Source organism: Gopherus evgoodei, chromosome 2 (assembly GCF_007399415.2).
Source record: "Gopherus evgoodei ecotype Sinaloan lineage chromosome 2, rGopEvg1_v1.p, whole genome shotgun sequence".
In the NCBI taxonomy this organism is placed as follows: Eukaryota; Metazoa; Chordata; order Testudines; family Testudinidae; genus Gopherus; species Gopherus evgoodei.
Genome location: NC_044323.1, coordinates 215,686,742 through 215,706,814, shown reverse-complemented (window position 1 = coordinate 215,706,814; position 20,073 = coordinate 215,686,742). Strand labels below are relative to the sequence as shown.

At 40.6% G+C, this 20,073-nt stretch overlaps 1 protein-coding gene across 2 annotated transcripts in view; it reads right to left on the bottom strand.

Annotated features, from left to right (window-relative positions):
- TAF4B (TATA-box binding protein associated factor 4b) overlaps positions 1-20,073 on the bottom strand; it is a 125,364-nt gene that overhangs the window by 43,334 nt on the left and 61,957 nt on the right. For both annotated transcript variants that reach the window (XM_030552954.1, XM_030552956.1), the window contains exons 12-13: positions 13,584-13,709; positions 12,359-12,414 (exon numbers count right to left, since the gene is read on the bottom strand). In XM_030552954.1, the coding sequence (XP_030408814.1) occupies positions 12,359-12,414; positions 13,584-13,709 (182 nt within the window). The remainder of the gene's footprint in view (positions 1-12,358; positions 12,415-13,583; positions 13,710-20,073) is intronic.

Sequence of the window (20,073 nt, the reverse complement as noted above, 5' to 3'; positions counted from 1 at the left end):
GACTCAGAAGTAGTTTATGTGGAAGCTACAGGAGTTGGTGCTTGACTGAAGGGTTTCTTGGACTACCAGACTTCCATTTGGAATGGTAAGACATCAACATCTTTGAATGAGGAAGAGGCAGTGTCCCAGCTAACCCTCTTCTCCCAAATCCACTTAAGATATGCCCTCTAATCTCTTTCTCCACTACCTTTCCTGTCCTCTCACCTCTTCTAAAAACATCCCAGACCCCTCTCAAAATACCGACATCATGCTAATCTTCTGAAGTGTCTTTAAATCTTTTAAAAGGAAGGAAGCTGCATTTAGTATTTCAAATATTTTCCATGGACCCTCTATTTTTCCAATCAATAGAGCCTCTTCCTATCCCATTTCAATTAAGATGAGGGATGTGCCGTTACTCAGCGCCACACCCTTATACATTGTTTTCTAGGCTATAGAGGATATGAACGCCTTTCAAATTATCTCATCTTGTTGGATCCCATTACCAGGAGATGGATGATTGATGATGCATCACCACAATAATGTTCACATGACAGCCATCAAAACTGGCAAGCTCCCTTTCCTATCCTGACCTACATGTCAGCCACTGAAATAGAATATGCTGCTGCCGCCATTATGCCACTTCATGAAGAATGATGATTTTGTCAATGCTACTCAAAATTTATGTCTCAAAACAGCATAAAGGTAGCAGCCTTTGAACCAGAAGCAAACCACAAAGTGTTCATGCATATTTTCATCTCCTGGAGTTTTACTTTCACTCTAAGAATTATAGTACAAAGATTTCTAAAATCCTGTACACAAAGATCAAATTGCTGTGAAAATGTCTCACAAGTTGCAAAACAGTCTTTGTTGCTGTTGGCCTTTTTAATAATAAAAGTGGGTTCTAAAGTCTGGTCTTGCAGCAGTCAGGAACTTCTAGGGTGACAACCATTTTAGTTAAAAAGGTACCTTTTTTTGATTTGTGCTGCAGGTCAGATTAAGTCCCTCCTTATAGTGAAATGGCATTTGCAGCATAGCTGTAATCACATAAAATGAAAGCCTCTAAAATTGACCTCTCTCTTCTCCACTCAATTTCTCTACTAATAAAAATATTACCTTTCCAGCTCATGGAAATTGTACTTCTCACTATTGTGAAGTCTTACTCTCCACATTTCAGTAAAATATGCAAAGCCTCTATCCAATATTACACTGACTACATTTTTGGTAACAATACATTTTGAAAATAAAGTTTAACTTATGCGAAGACCAGAAATATTTCAGTTACAAGACTCCAGACTGGTGAAAAAGCCATTTGTTATGCAAAGCATTCCCAAGGTTGAGATCTTTGGTCACAATGGTGAGTAGAGCAGGTTGCTTACCAGTGGTCTCCCATCAGTCCTAGATCTGCTAGCCACAGTTAGGTGCCTGACCAAGGAGACAATTTTTTCTCTTCATTACCACCTAACAGGTTGGGTTTTTTGTTTTGGTAATTAAACAAAGCAAAAATAAATACTATAGTACTCGTCTCATAGGCAAAAAAGCAGGGCCATCTGTTTCCAGAGGCAGGTACCATCTTTGTCCCATTGGGCAGGAGAACTAGAGTAGTATGAAGTCACTTATACCTGACAAAAGGAAATGGGACCTGGCTTTTCAAGAAGTTTCCAGCCTGCACTCACTAAATAGAAACCTCAAAAGCTGCTTCAAGTCACACTGCCTTCCCAAGCAACATATCCAGGGTCTTATGAGTAAGATTTCAATAACTCGATCCTGGGATAGGGGTTGTTATAAAATTGGATGGGTGGGGTTCTGTGGCCTGCCTTGTGCAGGAGGTCAGACTAGATGATCAGATTGGTCCCTTCTGACCTATTAGTCTATGAGTCTATGAGTTTAAGTTGTCTAATAATTCAAATAAGATGCCCTCAGGTAAACAGTCACCTTTGAAGTACTTCATGAGGAGACTAATCAGAGCCCTATTTCACACTGGGTGAATGTGGATAGTTATGTGCTAAGGAAGAACTGTTTGTTGTAGTGTTCATGAAAATCCGTCTGGGAAACTGGAAGGGAAAAACCAATCAGTGTATGTTAGTGGACCGTACTTTTAACTAACTCACAGATTGGTATGTCATGTCTCTAGTGTGAGATTTATGTTATTGAACTAGGTCACATTGCCTCAACTATATAAGAAAAAGAGCTATTGAACTCAATATTTATTGTGCTTACAATTATTTTGGTAGGGCTTGCATTTTGGTCATATACACACAGAATACAGGAGTGAAGTTATCTTAAAGTGACAGGGAAGAGGAAGACCATGCTTTTTGAGGATCCAGAGAGCGTTTTTACTGTTCTCAGGAGCCCGTTTTTTCCTATGCTACCCAACATTTAGGATAGTTTTGCAGAAGAGGCAAAGTGTGTAAGAGGAGCAGCTCTGAACAGCATAGGGTAGATCAGAGGTTCTCAACCTTTCTTTCTGAGGGTCCCCCTCGCAACATGCTATAAAACTCCACGGCCCAACTGTGCCACAGCAACTGGTTTTCTACATATAAAAGACAGGGCTGGTGTTAAGGTGTACCAAGCATGGCAATTGCCTGGGACCACATGACACAGGTGCCCCCGCGAAACTACATTGCTCGGGCTTCGGCCCCAGGCGGCGGGCCTTTGGCTTTCTGCCCTGGGTCCCAGCAAGTATAACACTGGCCCTGCTTGACAGACCCTCTGAAACCTGCTCATGACCCCCCAGGGGTCCCAGACCCCTGGTTGATAACCACTGGGCTAGACAACAGGGTAGCAAATAGGCTATGGTTATGGGAGGATAAAAGGCAGCACTTTGGCAGATATCATAGTAGAAAGGTCAATCCAAATCCTCAATTCTGCATGAGTGTAGCACATGACAAAGTACATACAGAAAATGTGACACCCACATACCATGAAAATACCCTTCTACACAACTATGGAAGGAGAAATAGGAATGGAAAAATCAAGTGCTAAGGAACACTGATGTGGACTGAACAGAAAGAGCAATATAAAGGCAGTAAGGAGTATGCAACTGTTTGGATGCGAACAGACAGAACAGTATGGAAAGGAAGCTATACAAGGAACAATTCTGGGCTTGGTTTGGAGTGACTTAAGAAAAATGACTGGAAATGTACAGGTGTGGGATCGACCAAGAGTGGCCCTTACACAGACGGGTTTAGTAATTAGCAAAAGAGGGATAATTTCAGCACACCAAGTTTAGAAGAACATGGGAAAAAAAGACAGGCTATATCAAACGATTTAAAGCATCAGAGGAACTGGCAGCAAAGGAAACTGGGGAGGGCTGAAAGGCAAGTTAATGTATGCCCAAGGGTTATGCATGCTATTCTGCAATAAAAATGTGTTCAGAGTAATAAAAGCAGTAACATGGAACAACAAAAATACATAGAAGGCTTGAGAAAAAGGAGATGGCGGACAAAGGCATATGAAAGAGACAAAACAAGGTAGAGAGGACTGTTTCAGTTTATAAAATAAAGAGAAATTATAACAAAATAGGTAATCACAAAAGAGTTCACTCAAATGATCCTTTAGTTTTTCTACTCATTTTAAAAGGATTTAGTTCTCCTTTTAAGTCTTTTCCATTGCTGTATATTGGCTGTACATCTTGAAATTCTAAATTTTAACTGTCTTTTTTTTAAACCTATGCTGTTTATTCTAGATACTGAAATTACTTTCCTCTCTCTCACATTCTCATTTCTTTTTATCTATATATTCTACCTTGCTTCACTTAAAGGCTGAGGGATGCAAGGTGTTTAATCTCCTTCTACCTTTCATGCATCAAGTTTTCAGAAACTTTTTGCCCCTTCTCTTGAATGCTCTTTATTGCCTTCTACTCTAAGATATCTACCTACCTTCTCCATTCCCTTTTGCTGCATGCCAAGCATGTTCCTATTTTAAATGTTTATTCTACTTTGCCTCCTCAGGACCTTACACCAGCTCTCAGCAAACCTAACCCATTGAGCACTGGAGTCTTTACATTTCACTTGTTTTGTAAGCAGTTTTCTGACCTGCAAGGTGAATGCCACATTCTTTCCAGCAGGAGAGATGGAACTTTAAGACTGTGAAACTAATGCATTTGCCATCTTTTCTTTCTTGCCGATGATGCAATTTCTCCCTCCACCCCCTTCCACCCTAACTGAATGTTTTGATTAGCCATACAATATGTTTCTACTGGTTTTTAAAAAGTTTTTTAGAGTTAAATACAAGATATCAGGCAGTATATGGTCTGAAGTGGCTTGGTGTGTAGCTCTTTAAAAAACTATTAAATAAAGTTGCATTAGATTATATTTTGGATTTTTAAAAAAAATATTTCATAGACATGGCTTCAGTCACAAAGAAGTCTAAAGTAAATGCTACCTAAGATTTGCCCTACCAGGATAGATGTTTACTCCACTATCCTGACAGTGGCTATAACCAGATGTTTCAAAACCAAGTGTAAGACAGTTACACAAAAACCTGCGCAGAGAGATTTTCTTCCCAAATCACTGACCGGCTTATGACCCAATGTCTGAGGATTTAGATCCCTTTCAGAAAAGAACGTGTCTAATCCTTTTCTGAATCCTACTAAACTCTTGGCCTCAAATATCTTCTTGTATTGAGTTCCACAGGCTGATTAGGTGTTGTACTTGAGTATTTCAATTTTGTCGCATTTCAATGTTACAGACGTGCCACTGTTTGAGTGAAAATTGGAGCACTTCATTTACCTTCACTATACTGTAAACTTCTGTCATGTCATCTCTAAACAATTTGTCAGTGTTCTCACACAAGTTTCTCAGTAGCTATTTGTAGCATCCACCCTTGAACTCCTATTTATGCTACACATTTTGAGAAAGAATGGCCTGACTAAAAAGCGTCCCATAAGATAGCGAATTATATAATATATATAAGATAGCGAATTATATAATATATTCAATACTTCTCATTCTTTTTACATTGAATAGTGTTTGCTTTTGACTGTTGAGTATTCAGCAGTAGCTTGCTTTTAACTGCCTGCAAGTTTGCAATAATGGGGAGGTTTTTTTCCTGAGAAACTAGTTAACTTAAAAACCAGCAATGAGTATCAGTGGTTACTTCCCATGTGCATTACACCTTGTATGATTTTCATCTGTCATCATGCTGCCCAGTTACTTACCCTGGTTAAGTCCCTCAACTCTTATCTCACCTTGAGATAGCTAAACTGTGCTCTGCAAGTTTTGCCATCTCACTTTTTACGTCCTTTCACCAAATACATTAAACACTGGTCCTATTACAGAATTTTGGGTATTTCCATTTTTAAACCTTTTGCTATGTTGAAATTTATTTATTCTTACTATTTTCTCACTCTTCACAAGTTTGTAATCTACAGCAGTACACTTTACCTCTCGGCCTGTAATTAAGGTATGTCTGCAATGCAATACCACACTTGCAGTAGACTTGAGCTCACAGGGCTCAGGCTAACGGGCTATTTAATTGTGGTGTAGACATTTGGGCTCAGGCTCAGGCCCAGGCCCAGGCCCAAGCTCTAGGATACTCCCACCTTATGAGGCCCCAGAACCCAGGCTCCAAACTATGCCCAAACATCTATACTGCAATTAAACAGCCCTGAGCCTGCATGAGCTGAAATAGGCCAATCGTGGCAGTTTAACTGCAGTGTAGACATACCCTTAATTTCCTTAACAGGCTCTCATGGTTGACTGACAACGACTTCTTGATAACCCAAGATGACCCTAAACGATCCCCCTTAAAAAACTATATGTACATTTGCTACCTTTCAGTCCTTCAGGATAGCTGATTTTCATAAGGTATGACACAGTGGCTCAGCAGCTTCATTCCTAAGCTGCTTCAAAACACAAGGATGTACACCCTCCTATGTGGTTATGTTTCATCCAGCACCTCTGACACCTCAGTATTTTACTGTGCCTCATCTTTATTTCCTCAAAGAATAGCTCTCCAACATCCTCTGTGGCATGTGCTCTGTACTGCACCCTTATAATAGTTTTCATTTGTTTCAGCTTCATGAAAGTGTGAGCACTTTAATTTTTCTTTAACAGTCAAATTTGCTTCAACACACAGATATCTGACTTCTTGGTGGGTGGAAGAAATGCTGAAGTCCAGATCACATAACCGAATGACTAAAGCAATGGTCCAAATGACTAACGTCATAGTCCAGCTGCTATTGGAAGATCAGACAGTTGGTTGATGACATTGTGATGTCTTCAATTTGTTTCCATTTCCGCCATCTGCCTCTTCCAGGGGTTACTACTACATAAAAGAGGTGGCAGTGAACCGGAAATATGAGTTACCTTGAGGAAGAGAGTCACCACTGGGAAAAGGAATGCACGGAAGAACAGAACTAAAAAGTGGGGCACCACATGCATGGGAACAGGAAAATCAATCAGCAGGGAAAATAATCAGGCACCTGGGAATTTTTTTTTTTTTTAAATGGGAGTGAATCTGTAGAAGGGGAACAGATAACCAGAGTTGTAGAGCAAGGGGTGGGGTGGGGATAAATGGAACAGAGGTACGGAAGGAACATGAAGGAAAGTGAAAATTCAGTAAGACTCGTTTTGAAACTACGACAAATGCAAATATTAGTAACTGCTAAAGTAAGTTAGACCCTCTCCTACTACTGTTTCGCTGAAAAAGATGCAGTAGCTGCCACAGTGATTTTAGGTTAAACTAGAGAGCGAGGAGACGGTTCATGCAAACACAAGTGCCGGAGAGATGGCCACCGAGACACTAAAATGTGGGACATACTATTAAAAGCAAAAGAACCCTTAATTAAAGAATCACCATTTCCAAGGTCCCATGGCATGCACACAAGATTTCAGAAAAAAAGGGAGAGAAAGGGAAGCTCGAAAGATGAGATTTTAATTCAGATGCACAATGAGCACCACATAGGACAAATGTGCTGGAATTTTCGGTTCCCATGAAGCTCATGCATGCTCATCTCGTATTATATTCCTGCTCTTTAGTACGTCCATGTAAGTCACATTGGAATAGAAGGTGTCCGTGGACTAGAGACCAATCAGCACACTGATATTTAAGAACATCTATCATCTGGGAATGATACAAAGTTACTTGCACATTTCACTTTAGGGAAGGGAAAAAAGTTGAACTAAATAGTTAATTAAAAAATTAAACTAGAATAGAATGGGGAGTGGCAGAAAAATAAACCAGAATGTTAAAATCCAAAGAACAAGCATCACAGAGTCACAAAAAGGAGGTTTATACCCCATAAGCCTGAAGTCAGACACTAGTGGGAAAGCCATGAACAATTTACTCAGACTTTGGGAATGCTATTACACAAAAGGCTAACATACAAGGTTAGTAAGGCCTTGTCTACACCACAAAGTTGCAGCGCTGGTGAGGGAGTTATAGCGCTGCAACTTAGGAGGTGTACACATCTGCAGAGCATCACCAGCGCTGCAACTCCCTGTTTGCAGCGCTGGCCGTACACCCGTTGAAACTCGGGTGTAGAGGATCCAGCGCTGGTGATCCAGCGCTGGTCATCAGGTGTAAACACTCACCAGCGTTTTTCTTGACCTCCGTGGAATAAACAGGTATCCCCAGCAATACCAGAGGAAGCCTCTCTGGTAATCAAGCAGGTCCTCCTTCCCCCGCGGTTTGCTCTCGCGTTCCCCTAACCCCCGTGCAAGCAGATCTCCTTCCCCGCGGTTTGCAGGGGGGTTCGGGGACACACCGGAGCAAACCGCTGGGAAGGCGACCTGCTTGCAGGGGGGTTCGGGGAACACCGGAGCAAACTGCTGGGAAGGAGACCTGCTTGCACGGGGGTTCGGGGGAACGCGACAGCACACGCTGGGAAGGAGACCTGCCTTACCGGGGGTTCGGGGACACCGTAGCAAACCGCGGGGAAGGAGAGCTGCTTGGGGTGGGGGGGTGTTCGGGGAACACTGGAGCAAACCGCGGGGAAGGAGACTGCTTCCCTGCGGTTGCTCTCGCGTTCCCCTAACCCCCCTTGAAGCCGCCCAACAGCGCTGCAGTGTGGCCACATCTAACACCACTTGCAGCGCTGGTTGCTGTAAGTGGGACCACTCTGCAGCGCTGGCCCTATACAGCTGTACTAATACAGCTGTAACAACCAACGCTGCAAAATTGTAGATGTAGACATACCCTCAGTATAGTAGAAAGCACAAAATTCTTGGATGGATAAAGGAGTAGCTTGAGGTGTGCCCAAGCAGTCTAGAAAGGAATGTGTACTTTCTATAGGTGATAATTTGCTAACAGGTTGGTGAAGGAGGGAAGTAAATAAAGGATCAAATTAGTGTGGCTAGATAGACAGAGCAGGGGCAAATAGGTGGCTGTTATGTAGAGAAGATTGAGGAGTGAGGTCAGGCCAAAAAGGTCAGGAAATTATTTTATAATCTCATTTATAAAAGCACGTCCACTGCCCAAAGTCTCTGGATGCATTACAATAAAACAGTTATAAAAAGATGTTTGCAGCCAGCTGTGGGATGAGAGCTAACCCTGAATTTATATGTATTCACCATTGTGACAAAAACCTGCAAACCCCCCACCCTACCCCCAATTAACAATCTCTAGGATAATGAGCAGATGGCAGGTATAAGTTTACAGAAATGCAAGTTGGTAGTCTATAAAACAGAGGACAGAATTGAGGGTGGTAAGAGGAGAAAAATGAGAGGGATAGCGTTTAATGAATGAAGAGCGCAAAGTGGAAGTATGATACGTTATTAGGACTCCGTGACCTGTGGCTGATCCCAAGCAGCTGGCCCCGGGGACAACTACACCAGCTGCTGCTGGAGCAGCCCCCGTCCTGGCCCCCTAGAGCAGCTCCTCTGTCCTGGTCCCCCAGAGCAGCACCCCAGCTAAGATGTAGTCAGGGGTATATAATACAAGTCATGGACAGGTTACGGGCTATAAACAAATTCATGGGCCTGTGACTTTTACTGAAAAAACCCATGACTATACATTGTTCATAGCAGGAGACATGTCATTTATGAAATACAGACACTATGGCCAAGATTGTCAAAAGTGACTGGCTATTTTGGATACCCAACTTCAGGCACATTCAAAACTGTGATTTCCAGTTAGATTGGTACTGAGTACTTCCTTAAAAAAAAACCCCAAACCCCCAAAAACAACAACAAAAAAACAGGCTCCTTAAGGTGTCTCGAGTTAGGAATCAAACACTGAAGTACCCAAAGTCACTGGTCACTTTTGAAAGTCTTGGCCCATGTGTCTAAATTTGTTTGACAAAGTCTTATTATGCCATCCATTTCTAAGGCTTTCCAAACCCAGAGTCTAGTCCTTCTACAAAACTGTTTACCAAACTTTGGAAAACTGAACATCCCTTCAGGAGGGTTCCATGGTTAGTTTCATTTTCAAATCCTCCTGTGTTAAGGCCTTACAGCCCATGGTTTAGATCTTTAATGGAAGGAAATTGAGTTGTATTTTAACAGGCCCTTTCATTTTTATTTTGTAGCTCTTCATGGTGTGATCCTTACTCCTTTCTTCTATGCTTGGATGAGCAGTAAATAGTTAAAATTCTTGACATTTAAAGAATCACTGACATCCAAGTTACCATTCCCCTTTGAAATTAACAGGGCAGTCCACATCTCAGTGCTACTGCCACTACTCAGAGCTGTCATTTTAAAAGATGTCTCTGACACCACAACAGTTTTTTTTAAAAAGTTGTTCTAACTGAAAGCTGGAACGTTGGAGAACAATTGAAAGGCCTGCCTGTTCCCTGCCCCTCTTCACCCTGCCAGTCCTTTGCATCCCACTCTTCAGGGCACACAGCTTAAAAGATTCCTGGGATGTTGAAGGCTTCCAATGCTGCAGGGTTTTTCCCTGCAAGCCACCTTCTATTACAAACTTTGGCTTTTTAATTGTTATCTGTGATCTGATCCAGAGACTCAGGAATTGCTCCTGCTGTGAACAATTCTGGGTAGCCACCGTGACCTCTCCTTATTGGAAAGGGTGACCTGGAAATGGCACTATCCTTGCCTACAGGTGTGCCAAAGCACCACAGATGCTCAGGTGTTTGGGGTCAGGCTACACTCAGGGTTTGACAGGCAAAAAGGTAGTCTTGGCCATAATGAGTCTTTTCAAGTTTTATTCCTTAATTACCACAGAAACCTGTCAGTGCCATAGGCTATTGGTTGATTTCTCTCTGCTCTTAGATTCCATTTGTGTTTGCATTCAGCCCTCTTCAAGCTTTCAGTAAAGAAGTACCAGAATGGACCAGCTGTATTTGGGCTCAGTGCAACACTCAGCCCCAGAATGGAATCTGTTAAGAGAAAAATATCCTCGCTCATTAGGCTGAGCTAACAAGCTGCATTTGGAATCTTATGAAGCTCTGCTTAACTCATTCTTTAAAAGGACATTGGAACGGTAGAGCAGCAGGCAACCAGAATCACACACTGATGCAAAGATCTCTATTATTCAAAGAGGTATGGCAAACCTATGCCTGGATTCTTTTGATGGAGCGGTAATTAGAAGGAGCATTCAGCGGGGTGTACAAATTTGATGGAAATATGGGACAGATGGTACAAAGGCTGTTTAAACTAATACAAAATAGAGGTCTAAAGGACATGAACTCAAATTAAGGAAGGGCTGAGCACTAAATTCAGGTGGAGTGTCTTCTCCACCAAGGTCCCTTCTTGATGGTTTACTAATAAGTCATTTTAAAGAGAACCGAACAAAATATTCAGGACTAATACCATCTAACTTCTTTGATTCCAATTTCCTATTGTAGTGTAGGATCTTCAGGTTCTTGTACAACATTGAAGGAGAAGAGGCCAGGAACTATAATCAATTTCTTACATACAGGTACTTCTAGGTTGCAATACTGAATTAAAGTCTCCCTAAAAACCAATAAAGCACTGTGTGCTAGAAGTTATCTACACAAGGTAGATAATGGAAATCAAAATGCAACCACACAAACATTTAAGAGATACATTTGCTGCAATCTCAGTGACATGAGAATCAATTTGGACAGAGTATTTAGGCAACACTGCCACTTGCAAATTGTAAGCTTGACAATATTCTTAGCACAAGATGAAAAAACTCCAGCATAATAAAAGCAAGTTCTCCCTTCTGCCCTTCCTCCCTCTCTCATTTTATGCATTTCTCTTTCTACTTTGGTGGAAATCCAGAACATTGATTTTAGGACTATTTTACTGGATTTCCATTTGTTTTGCCTCAGCTCCTACATTAATCCAAACAATAAGGGCCTTTAAAGCATTCATAAATAACCTGCTAGTGCTGCTGGCCACCTAGGAGCAAGTGCAGCAATGTAAGCAACAACAAATTTCATAGTTCAAAAGGCACAGTTAAAGAAAAAGGTTGCTCAGAAAAAAAAATCCACTCATTTAGCACAAAGATCCTTAAAAATTGCATGAAATCAGTCAAGTAACTATAGAAACCAATTTCTTCAGCTCTGTATCACACGTCTCAGACCTCAATTGTCTTTATCGTCATCTGCTGTCAGATCCTTAATCAGAAATGTGAACAGGCTTGATGATTTATTCAGCAGGGAAAAGAATCTGTAGGTCAAGTGAAAAATTTCACACATGCACACACACTCTTCCTCCCCTCCCCTTCCCCCAACCTTAGGTACGTTCATTTCATTCTGTTCCCAGTAGCTCTGGGGGCAACTCCAGTGAGATCCAATATTAAGGCTCAATTAAAATAAGCTCCAATTAGTGGAGCTTTTTTCTCTCAGGCTAGAAGAGTCAGGAAATGGATATTGGGAAATGTAAAAAGTCAGCTACTGAGAGGAGGTTGCAGACATAAATGAACTTATTTGTTGATTTCTACAGTTGCTATTGCAGAGGCCTCTGGGAGTAAAAGCTTAACCAGTCTAAGCTATAAACTAAAACCCCTGCAGCTAAACATGAACTGTGTGAAACAAGGGCTCCATTCCAGAACAGAAAACTGCTGGGCCCAGAAAATTAAAAGCCAGAGGCGTTTTCCATTTAAAACTAAATCCCAGTACCGCCTCCCAGCCAAAGAATTATAAGCAGTATCAGATTACAAACGAACAATTACCCTGGAAAAATATAGCCTATTGTACAGTCCCAGATGCTAAATCTCAAAGTTTCTTTTTTTTTTCTAATCCCACATTATGTTTCTACTAAGTGTATGGCTGTAGTTTACAAAGAACCATTTCTAGACAGGCCTAAACTATGAAAATTAAATGTTAGAAAGAGCTCATAATTCATTGACCTCATTTGAAGTACTGCCCTTGCCTGCAGCAGTTCCTGTCCTTCCCCAAGGCCTCTGCAAATGGTATGCAACAGCAAAATAAACCCTGACCTAATTGCCCAGGGGAGGGCTGCTAACCTTCCCTCAAAACACAAAGGCAAACATGGTAACTTGAAAGTCCTACCTCTTTCGCTTCTGCTTTAATCGCAGCTGTTCTGGATCTTCTTTATTGGAACGACTCTATTAAAGGAAGAGGAAAATTTAACAAATTACTAGCATCTAAACACCGCAACATCCGTTAAATATTTAATAAGTGACAATTTTCTCTTGTGATTGAATGTCTTAGCTCCAGGGGTGAACGCCTCAATCCAGATTGGCTTCTCCCTCCTCCCCCCCAGCCTCTCTCCTCATCTGGGCCTGGCTGCCTCTGTTCTAGCCTGGAGGAAGCTTAAACTGAAAATGATGCTAACGCTGTCAGTCAGGTCCAGTCTAGGCATGATGTTCATGTCAGCTGCAGACACTTAAAAGGACAAGAAGTAGAGAAGAAATTGCTTTTGTTTAAGTACAGTGAGATCCTAGTAAATCTAGATTCCATACCCACCCAAGTGGATTCTAGAATATGGCCCCAGACTTATCAGTTCTTAAAAAAAAATAAACACACCTAAACTGAGCCAAGACCATATAGTCACACTCAGTGGTGCAGCATTTACATGTTTTGTTTATGCTCAAACAATTTTAGCCAGAGCATAGGCCAGAAATGGGTCACTATATGGACTGACCGGATTGCAACACACACAGCTTGCCAAGATCACACCTCCAGAACATCACCAGAAACAGTGGGGACAAACATTTTGATGAGGCACCGTGCAGAGTATTGAGAAAGGAAAGCAAGTTGGATCCAGAAACAAAGACAAGTGGTCAGATTAAGATACAGAATTAAATATGGTTTTATGTTCACCAGCAGGACTGCATGAACCAAAACGTGGGCCTTTAAGTAACTAAAACCTTTCGACTATGTTCCTTAAAGATTTATTTTTATGATATTATGTTTGCTGAGGCATAAGTGGTTCTTGCATTTATTTTCTGGAAGATTAGGACTCCTCACTGTTAGCGACAAAAAAAAAAGAGATCCAGTGAACTGGACAGTAGATATGCAGGGAGATGGCAATAGAAATTTACCCCATAGCTTGCCTGTGAGCTAAACATCCATCTCTAAGAGAAGCAAAAACCCAATAAGAACATCTTTTCTGCATGGCACAGGCCATGCTAACATATACTTACATGTTATAATAGCAAAATCAGGGATTGAGAAGTTTAATGTAGAATAAAATGAGACAGGTGTCATTGGATGTGTGGTGTTCAAAAGACAGTTATTTTTCTTGGTGGCCAACAATAAGATGTTCTCTCACCTTGGCTGCTCGTAAAAGCATTTCTCGTTCCTCTTCATCCTTTCTCTGTTTTTCCATGTGATCCAGCTTCTCAAGAAATTTAAGTTGTGCTCTGGTGTCACTAGATAGGATATACTTATTACTCTCCTGCAAAGAAATAACGATTAGAGTTGGTTAAGCTTTTATACACTGCTAAAAACCTATCCTAGGTCAAATAAAAACATATTGGAAAGAAGTTGAGTGCATGAAATTCTCTTTTTCAAGCTGATCGTTAAGTACTTTCCATACGATTCTGTTTACAAGAGAATCCATTTGCATGTCTCCTCTCCAACTACAGTATGGTCCTAGAAGTCTATTCAGCTACTTAATATCCCTCTGCCATTTGCATCCAGTTCCTCTATTTGGACTCCCTATCCTCACTGTCTAACAAACTTCGGTTTTAGATGTCTGTGATTTGAAACTGTTAGTTTACACCTAAGGGGGGAAAACCTCACACACAGAAGCCATTTCTTACTAAGCAAACTTTTTTTTTTTTTTTTTACGTCAAAATGTTATACAACTAGGTATATATATGATCCATTTTTACCACCTACTTAAGAAAACCATCGTAGAGATATGAACTATATTCATGCTGCTGGCAAAATATAATAATTAAATGTTGCAGCATTGTTTCAGCTAGTCATTCCAGAAATGAATTAAGCCTTACTGGTATTTCCAAAGAAGGTGGAAGAAGGGACTACATTTTTTCCAGAACCAGCTAGAAGATATTTAGATTGAGAATTAGAGTGCACATTAGCACTGTTCATTATAGCTTTAGGAATATATTTTCACCTGGTTGATTAACAATTTCCCCATTAATGCTAATGGTAACTACGGTACATTTGTGCATGAAGGTGAGCATAGGTAGAGTCGTGCAAATCCACGGATATCCACTTTATATCTGTGGGTATCCGCATCCACGGATACAAATATCTGCGGATCATTTTTGCAGATTACAGATCGGATGCGGATACAAATTGTGTCTGTGCAGGGCTCTAAGTACAGGACCCTTAGTGTACATTAATGGTAACACCATCATTGCTTCCCTCCTTGAGTTTTTTGAATAGAACATACTTTTAACCCTTTCTAGATATAAAAAGGTAAAAAACCTAATTTAAATATGCAGGGCATGGAAGGTTAATTTTCATTATATTTTGTTCTTATTCTTACATTTTAATATTTAATATGCCATGTACTATCCAGAAAATATGTAGACAAAGACCAAAGTGACTTTTTCATTTGTTCTAGGTAAGTTACTTGACTGTCTCCTCTTATTGGTGGTACCTTTTTCCCTCTTATCTCAGAGAAACTGAACCTTGAGACTTACGTAATCCTTTTCTCCTCCCTCACACTTAAGTTGTCACCAGCCCAGCCCAACCCATTCCTATGTTCTTTTTAAAAAACACTCCTCCTACAGATCTGTTCTTGTCTTTTTGTCTCTCTCTCACATGGTTCCTGGAACATCCACCCCTTCCTTCCTCAGGCTGCCCCAACCCCTAATGTTATCTAGTGCTGGTTTATGATGTAGTCTTGTTAGGCAAATACTTTGGGATTGGCTTTGTATTTTAACCATCGTTGTCAAAATCACTTGGGGCAGGATGAAGCTATACCACCATACCACATTATTTTGAATATGTGTCTTTCAAAGAGTACCCCCGAACACTTTACAGCATATACAGTAAGTTTTGGGGCAAGGATAACTCAAACATGTGAGCAGTTAGTGATTTAGAGGTTCCATCTTAGCATTTTGGTTACACATTCCACAGAAAGAATCCAGTGCCAATCAACAACTTAACATGGAAACAGTATAGAACTAATGGATTCAAAGATACCTTAAAATCCACGACCTCGTCCCTCTACTAACACAGAATTCCTCAACCAACCATTGCTCCAGACCTAATCAATCCTTCTCTCCCCTTACATGCAGCTTGATCCCCTCTTCTAAGAGTTCTTTGTATTATGGTATTGCCTCAGGAGACCAGTCAGAGACCAGGCTCCCATTGTGTGAAGCATTCTAAAAACACAAGGTAACAGCTCCTTCCCCCCAAAAGCTTGCAATCTAAGAAAGAAATCCTAAAGCACACCCTTGAATCCCATTCTCCTCTGCCCTAGTCATTCAGTTTTACTATTGCTCTAAGTCTTGTACCATTCCCCACAAGATGTGCACAATCCTGAAAGTCAGTATTGGTACATTAGTAGAATCTGTTTTGAAGTAGCAACCTAGAATCCACCATGTTGCACTATTGCTTTGAATGGCGGGCAAGGAAGCTGTGTGAAATTAAAATGCTTAAGACCCTTTACCAGTTTGGAATATCAGACATACAACCTGAAGTTCTCAAATGCAAGATTTAAAGCTTAAGTAGAGAATATAGATTTCTTACATGACTTCAATAGGTAACAGCATCATTCTCAACTTTCATAGGGGAAACAGGACTCCGAAATTAGGTCTTTGAATAAGGCAGGAACTATTTTTTCAATTGTTTAGTTTTAAAGTTCAGTTATAATGGAATATGTAAAAACTGAACATGTTAACTCAACAGATCTGCTCCCTGTGAACATTTGGCATCACACTTGTTATACATTGATAAACTATATATTTTACTTCTGTTCATACTGCAGAGCCAATACCACTATGTGAGAGCAAGATTCTGTTCACACTCGAGCCAACATAATTGTTAAATTTCCAATACAAGATTAAACTGTGCCCCCTGAGCTACACCTGTGCAATTCCAGCAAAGACACTGAGATTGCACAGGGGTAACTGAGGGCACAATTTGGTCTGCATAATCTATTATTGCATATCACAAGCCAGAAAGCTGGATTCATAGGTCAGGTTGAGTTTGCATGGCTGGTAGTTCAAAAAAATATTTTTGTTTTAAAACTGAGCATGTTTGCCCTCAAAATAATTGAAAGGCAAACACAGAACCCTCCCCAAGTGACACTCAAAGAATGTTTTCAGACTAGAACTGCACTTTAAAAATCCCATGTGTCAGCTGAAATTCTACAGTTCACCCCTGAACCGAAACCACCAATTTCCCCCACCCTCTCTTTTTGTTGAATGCATGGAATCCTAAAAAGGGCATTGGTGCAGGTTAGTCTAATATTTTGGCTAAAGTATACATAACTCTCCAAATATTTTCATCTTATTTTGCATGTATACTTACGTGTACATAAAGTTATTTCCACATACTCTAATGAAGCATCTCTGCAGCAGCTAGAGGATTATGAGGCATGTCTTCAGTGGGGAAAATACCTGGCAGTAAGTTCAAAAGCAGGTATGTTCCCTGTACGTGACTTGCTGTTTCCTTACTCAATTATCATGCTGTTATGAATGAATGGGAACTCTGACTAAAGCAGCTATGGTTTAGGATGACAACTCCTACCAAGAGTTCCCCCCAAATCGGGGCAACAAAGAAAACAGACACACCTTGAGGAGTAGACAGTTCTAGTTTCAGTCCAAAACACACCAAAAAAAGGGACCACTACGTGGAGGGAGCATTAACTGCTTATAATAATGGCCACCTCTGTCATTTAGGCAGAGCAGGCTGCAGAATGTTTAACAGTTATCAGTTAAAGCCTCCCTTGAAAATGGCCACCATCTCTCCTTGTTCACAATAGGACTGAAGCTACTGTTGCTCAAGAAAGATGGTGGACTCACATGAAACAGCAGGGGCACTCAGTCCAGTTGAGATGCTGGCCACTTTGAAAGAGCATCTCTCCACAGAATTCCCTGTAGTATACCATTGTATCCTTCCGCCTCTAGAGAGGCATGGGGAAAAACTGATCACTAATCCTAAAAAATGCTCAAGTGTAGTATGTGAAAAAAATTCAATGAGTTTTCACTATATGGGAAGTTTGAAGCATGTGTTCAGTTATTGAGATTATGCGCACAAAAAAGGCTGACAGAGATACTAAATTGCTTAAAGGCCCTACTTAGTTTTAACTCCTGAACAGATTAGCAAACTCGCTGAGTACATAATATTTTCTGAGAAGTGACGAGTCAACACAGTAGTTGGGGGAGGATACATACATAAAGGGTTGAACCTTGCTTTATGCAGAAAAAACTCAACTTTATGGAGTTGCTAGTGATGCCTCCACAACACAGCCTAACTTCTCACTTGCTTTGACTGGTGTTCTACAGTGAATCCATCCACAATGACACCTAGATGTCTCTCCCATACACAAAGCCCATCAACATGTAGGAAAAATTTGAACTATTCTTATGTTTCAGTGCAGACAAGCACAAGATCTTTTGTCACTGTGTTGTCTAATTGCTTAAGACTGTTGGGACCCTTCTGAAATACCTTACAATCCTTTAGTTTTGGCTAACCAAAATTGTGTCATCTGCAAGATTTTCCAGCCTCACTATACTCTTCCATCTCATTCAATACACTAAAATCTTCTCTGAGAAGACATACCTTAGATACTTTACCATTAACCTCTTCCCATGTAGAAACTGATCATTTACTCTCACTCTGTTCTCTAGCTAGTTTCTAAGCCATGACATAATTTTACCTTGACTACATGAATACCTACACCAGAAGCTTTGTGGCAACTATCAAAGGCTTTTTGAAAGGCAGTCATATCTACTGCTCTCCTTGAGCTATTCTGTTGATTCCCTCAAAGAACTAATAAGGGTGGACAGGCAGGTCTACTTTTATAGAGCTTAGAGTCCATACAAATTTCTATCAGGATGGAGAATTTGAACAGAGGGGGCCTGGAAGTGCCCATACCAAAATTAAACACCCTCTTTGCCTAGCAGCAGGCTTACTTGGGACATGAGCGCCTCTCATCCAGTTCATTGTTGTTTCATTTTTGTGGTCTATCGTTACCATCCATTATAAAACTGCATCATCATATTCACCATCCAAGAAGATGGCTGCCAAGATTGGCAAGCTCGCCCTCCTTTATTGATCTGCATTAACTACTAGTTATAACGGCTGTAACAGCTTCACATCTTCATAGGATAACTAGAAAGAAGTATCTATGGATTCACATGCGTTGTAATGGCTACGCACAACAGAGCTAAAATTAAAGAAGTTATGGAAGCTTCAACATCGGTTTTCCTTACTTTTCAGAACAGGAGAACAATATAGCCCATTTTAAGTCAGTTACTTTAAGAAACACACATTGAAAAAGTTGTGTCTGACTAGCTCACAAGATGCAGAATTTCACAGTGGACTCAAATGCAGATTTTACTGTACAGACTGTTTCTTTAGAAGGACTAGAACAAAAATACTATGCATGTTACTCTCTGTAGTATTTACTTCTCTATCCAGCAAGGGAAGAATACTTGCTTTAGGCCAGACAACTCTCAAGAGGATTTTCCCCCATTTTCACTGCTCCTATTGTACAGTATGGGTGGAAGTTATTTTAATCAAAGTGTAATTCTTGAAGAGTTACATAGTGTCTCATATCCTGCTTTAGATACACACATTTCAAATCTAACTCTTTTGTACATGCAGTCTGAATTTGTGAATGCTCACCTGGCTGGTAGAACACATGCAAAATAGGAATGCATTCCCATGTTGCAAATGAATACCTAGCCCTAGCAGAGAAGGGAAGGAGAATTACACTGGGGCCACATAAATCTATCATGTTGTTTACTTTCTACGTTGGGAATTTATCACACTTTAAAAAACCGTATATTCCTTTCGTAGTTACATTACGAAAAGTAGCCGCCCCCATTTTAAAAAAAAATTATAAAAGTTCATACAAGAAACACACTACCTATGCAAAAACAGGTGTCTAAAAAAAGTCTTATTTTTCAGAACCTGCATTTTTGCTTAAGACTATCCACATGATTGTGAATTGTTATGGCCTTTGTTTTGAGGAAATGGGACATCTGATGAAGTGTTATAATCTTTCTATCTTAGCTTCTGGCAGTTCAATTGTGAGTTCAAACCTGGAGGCCATTTAGGACTGGGGTAAAAAAATCTGTCTGGGGATCAGTCCTGCTTTGAGAAGGGGGTTGGACTAGATGACCTCCTGAGGTCCCTTCCAACCCTGATATTCTATGATGCTCTTGATTTGACAAATCTATTGGTTTCCATTCCATTAGGACAAAGGCAGTCAGAAGTCTATGTGCCACATTAAGACCATTGTTCAGAATTTCCCTTGCTGTCTTGTCTTTACAGGATGTTACAGGCATAGCTCCCGAATGTTCCGGCAAGCTTTCAGAGTTTGCTTCACCTCATTTGTGCCAAAAAGGCTTCTAATTTCCAAGTCTTTGGTTGGGATAGAGAGAAGTCGAACTTCGCTGACTTCCAGAGGCTCTTCTCATTGGGCATTGATACACTATTTTCAGATCGGATTTCATTCCATGTCATCTTTCTGGTTTGGAGCAACATGTCCAGTAGCGTCAGACACTATTACGTAGACATGGCCAGGTACTTCATTTCCCATTCTCTGATAGTGCCTCTTCCATGTTTACTAATCTATAAAAATTTATTTAAAAATTAAAAGCCTCCTT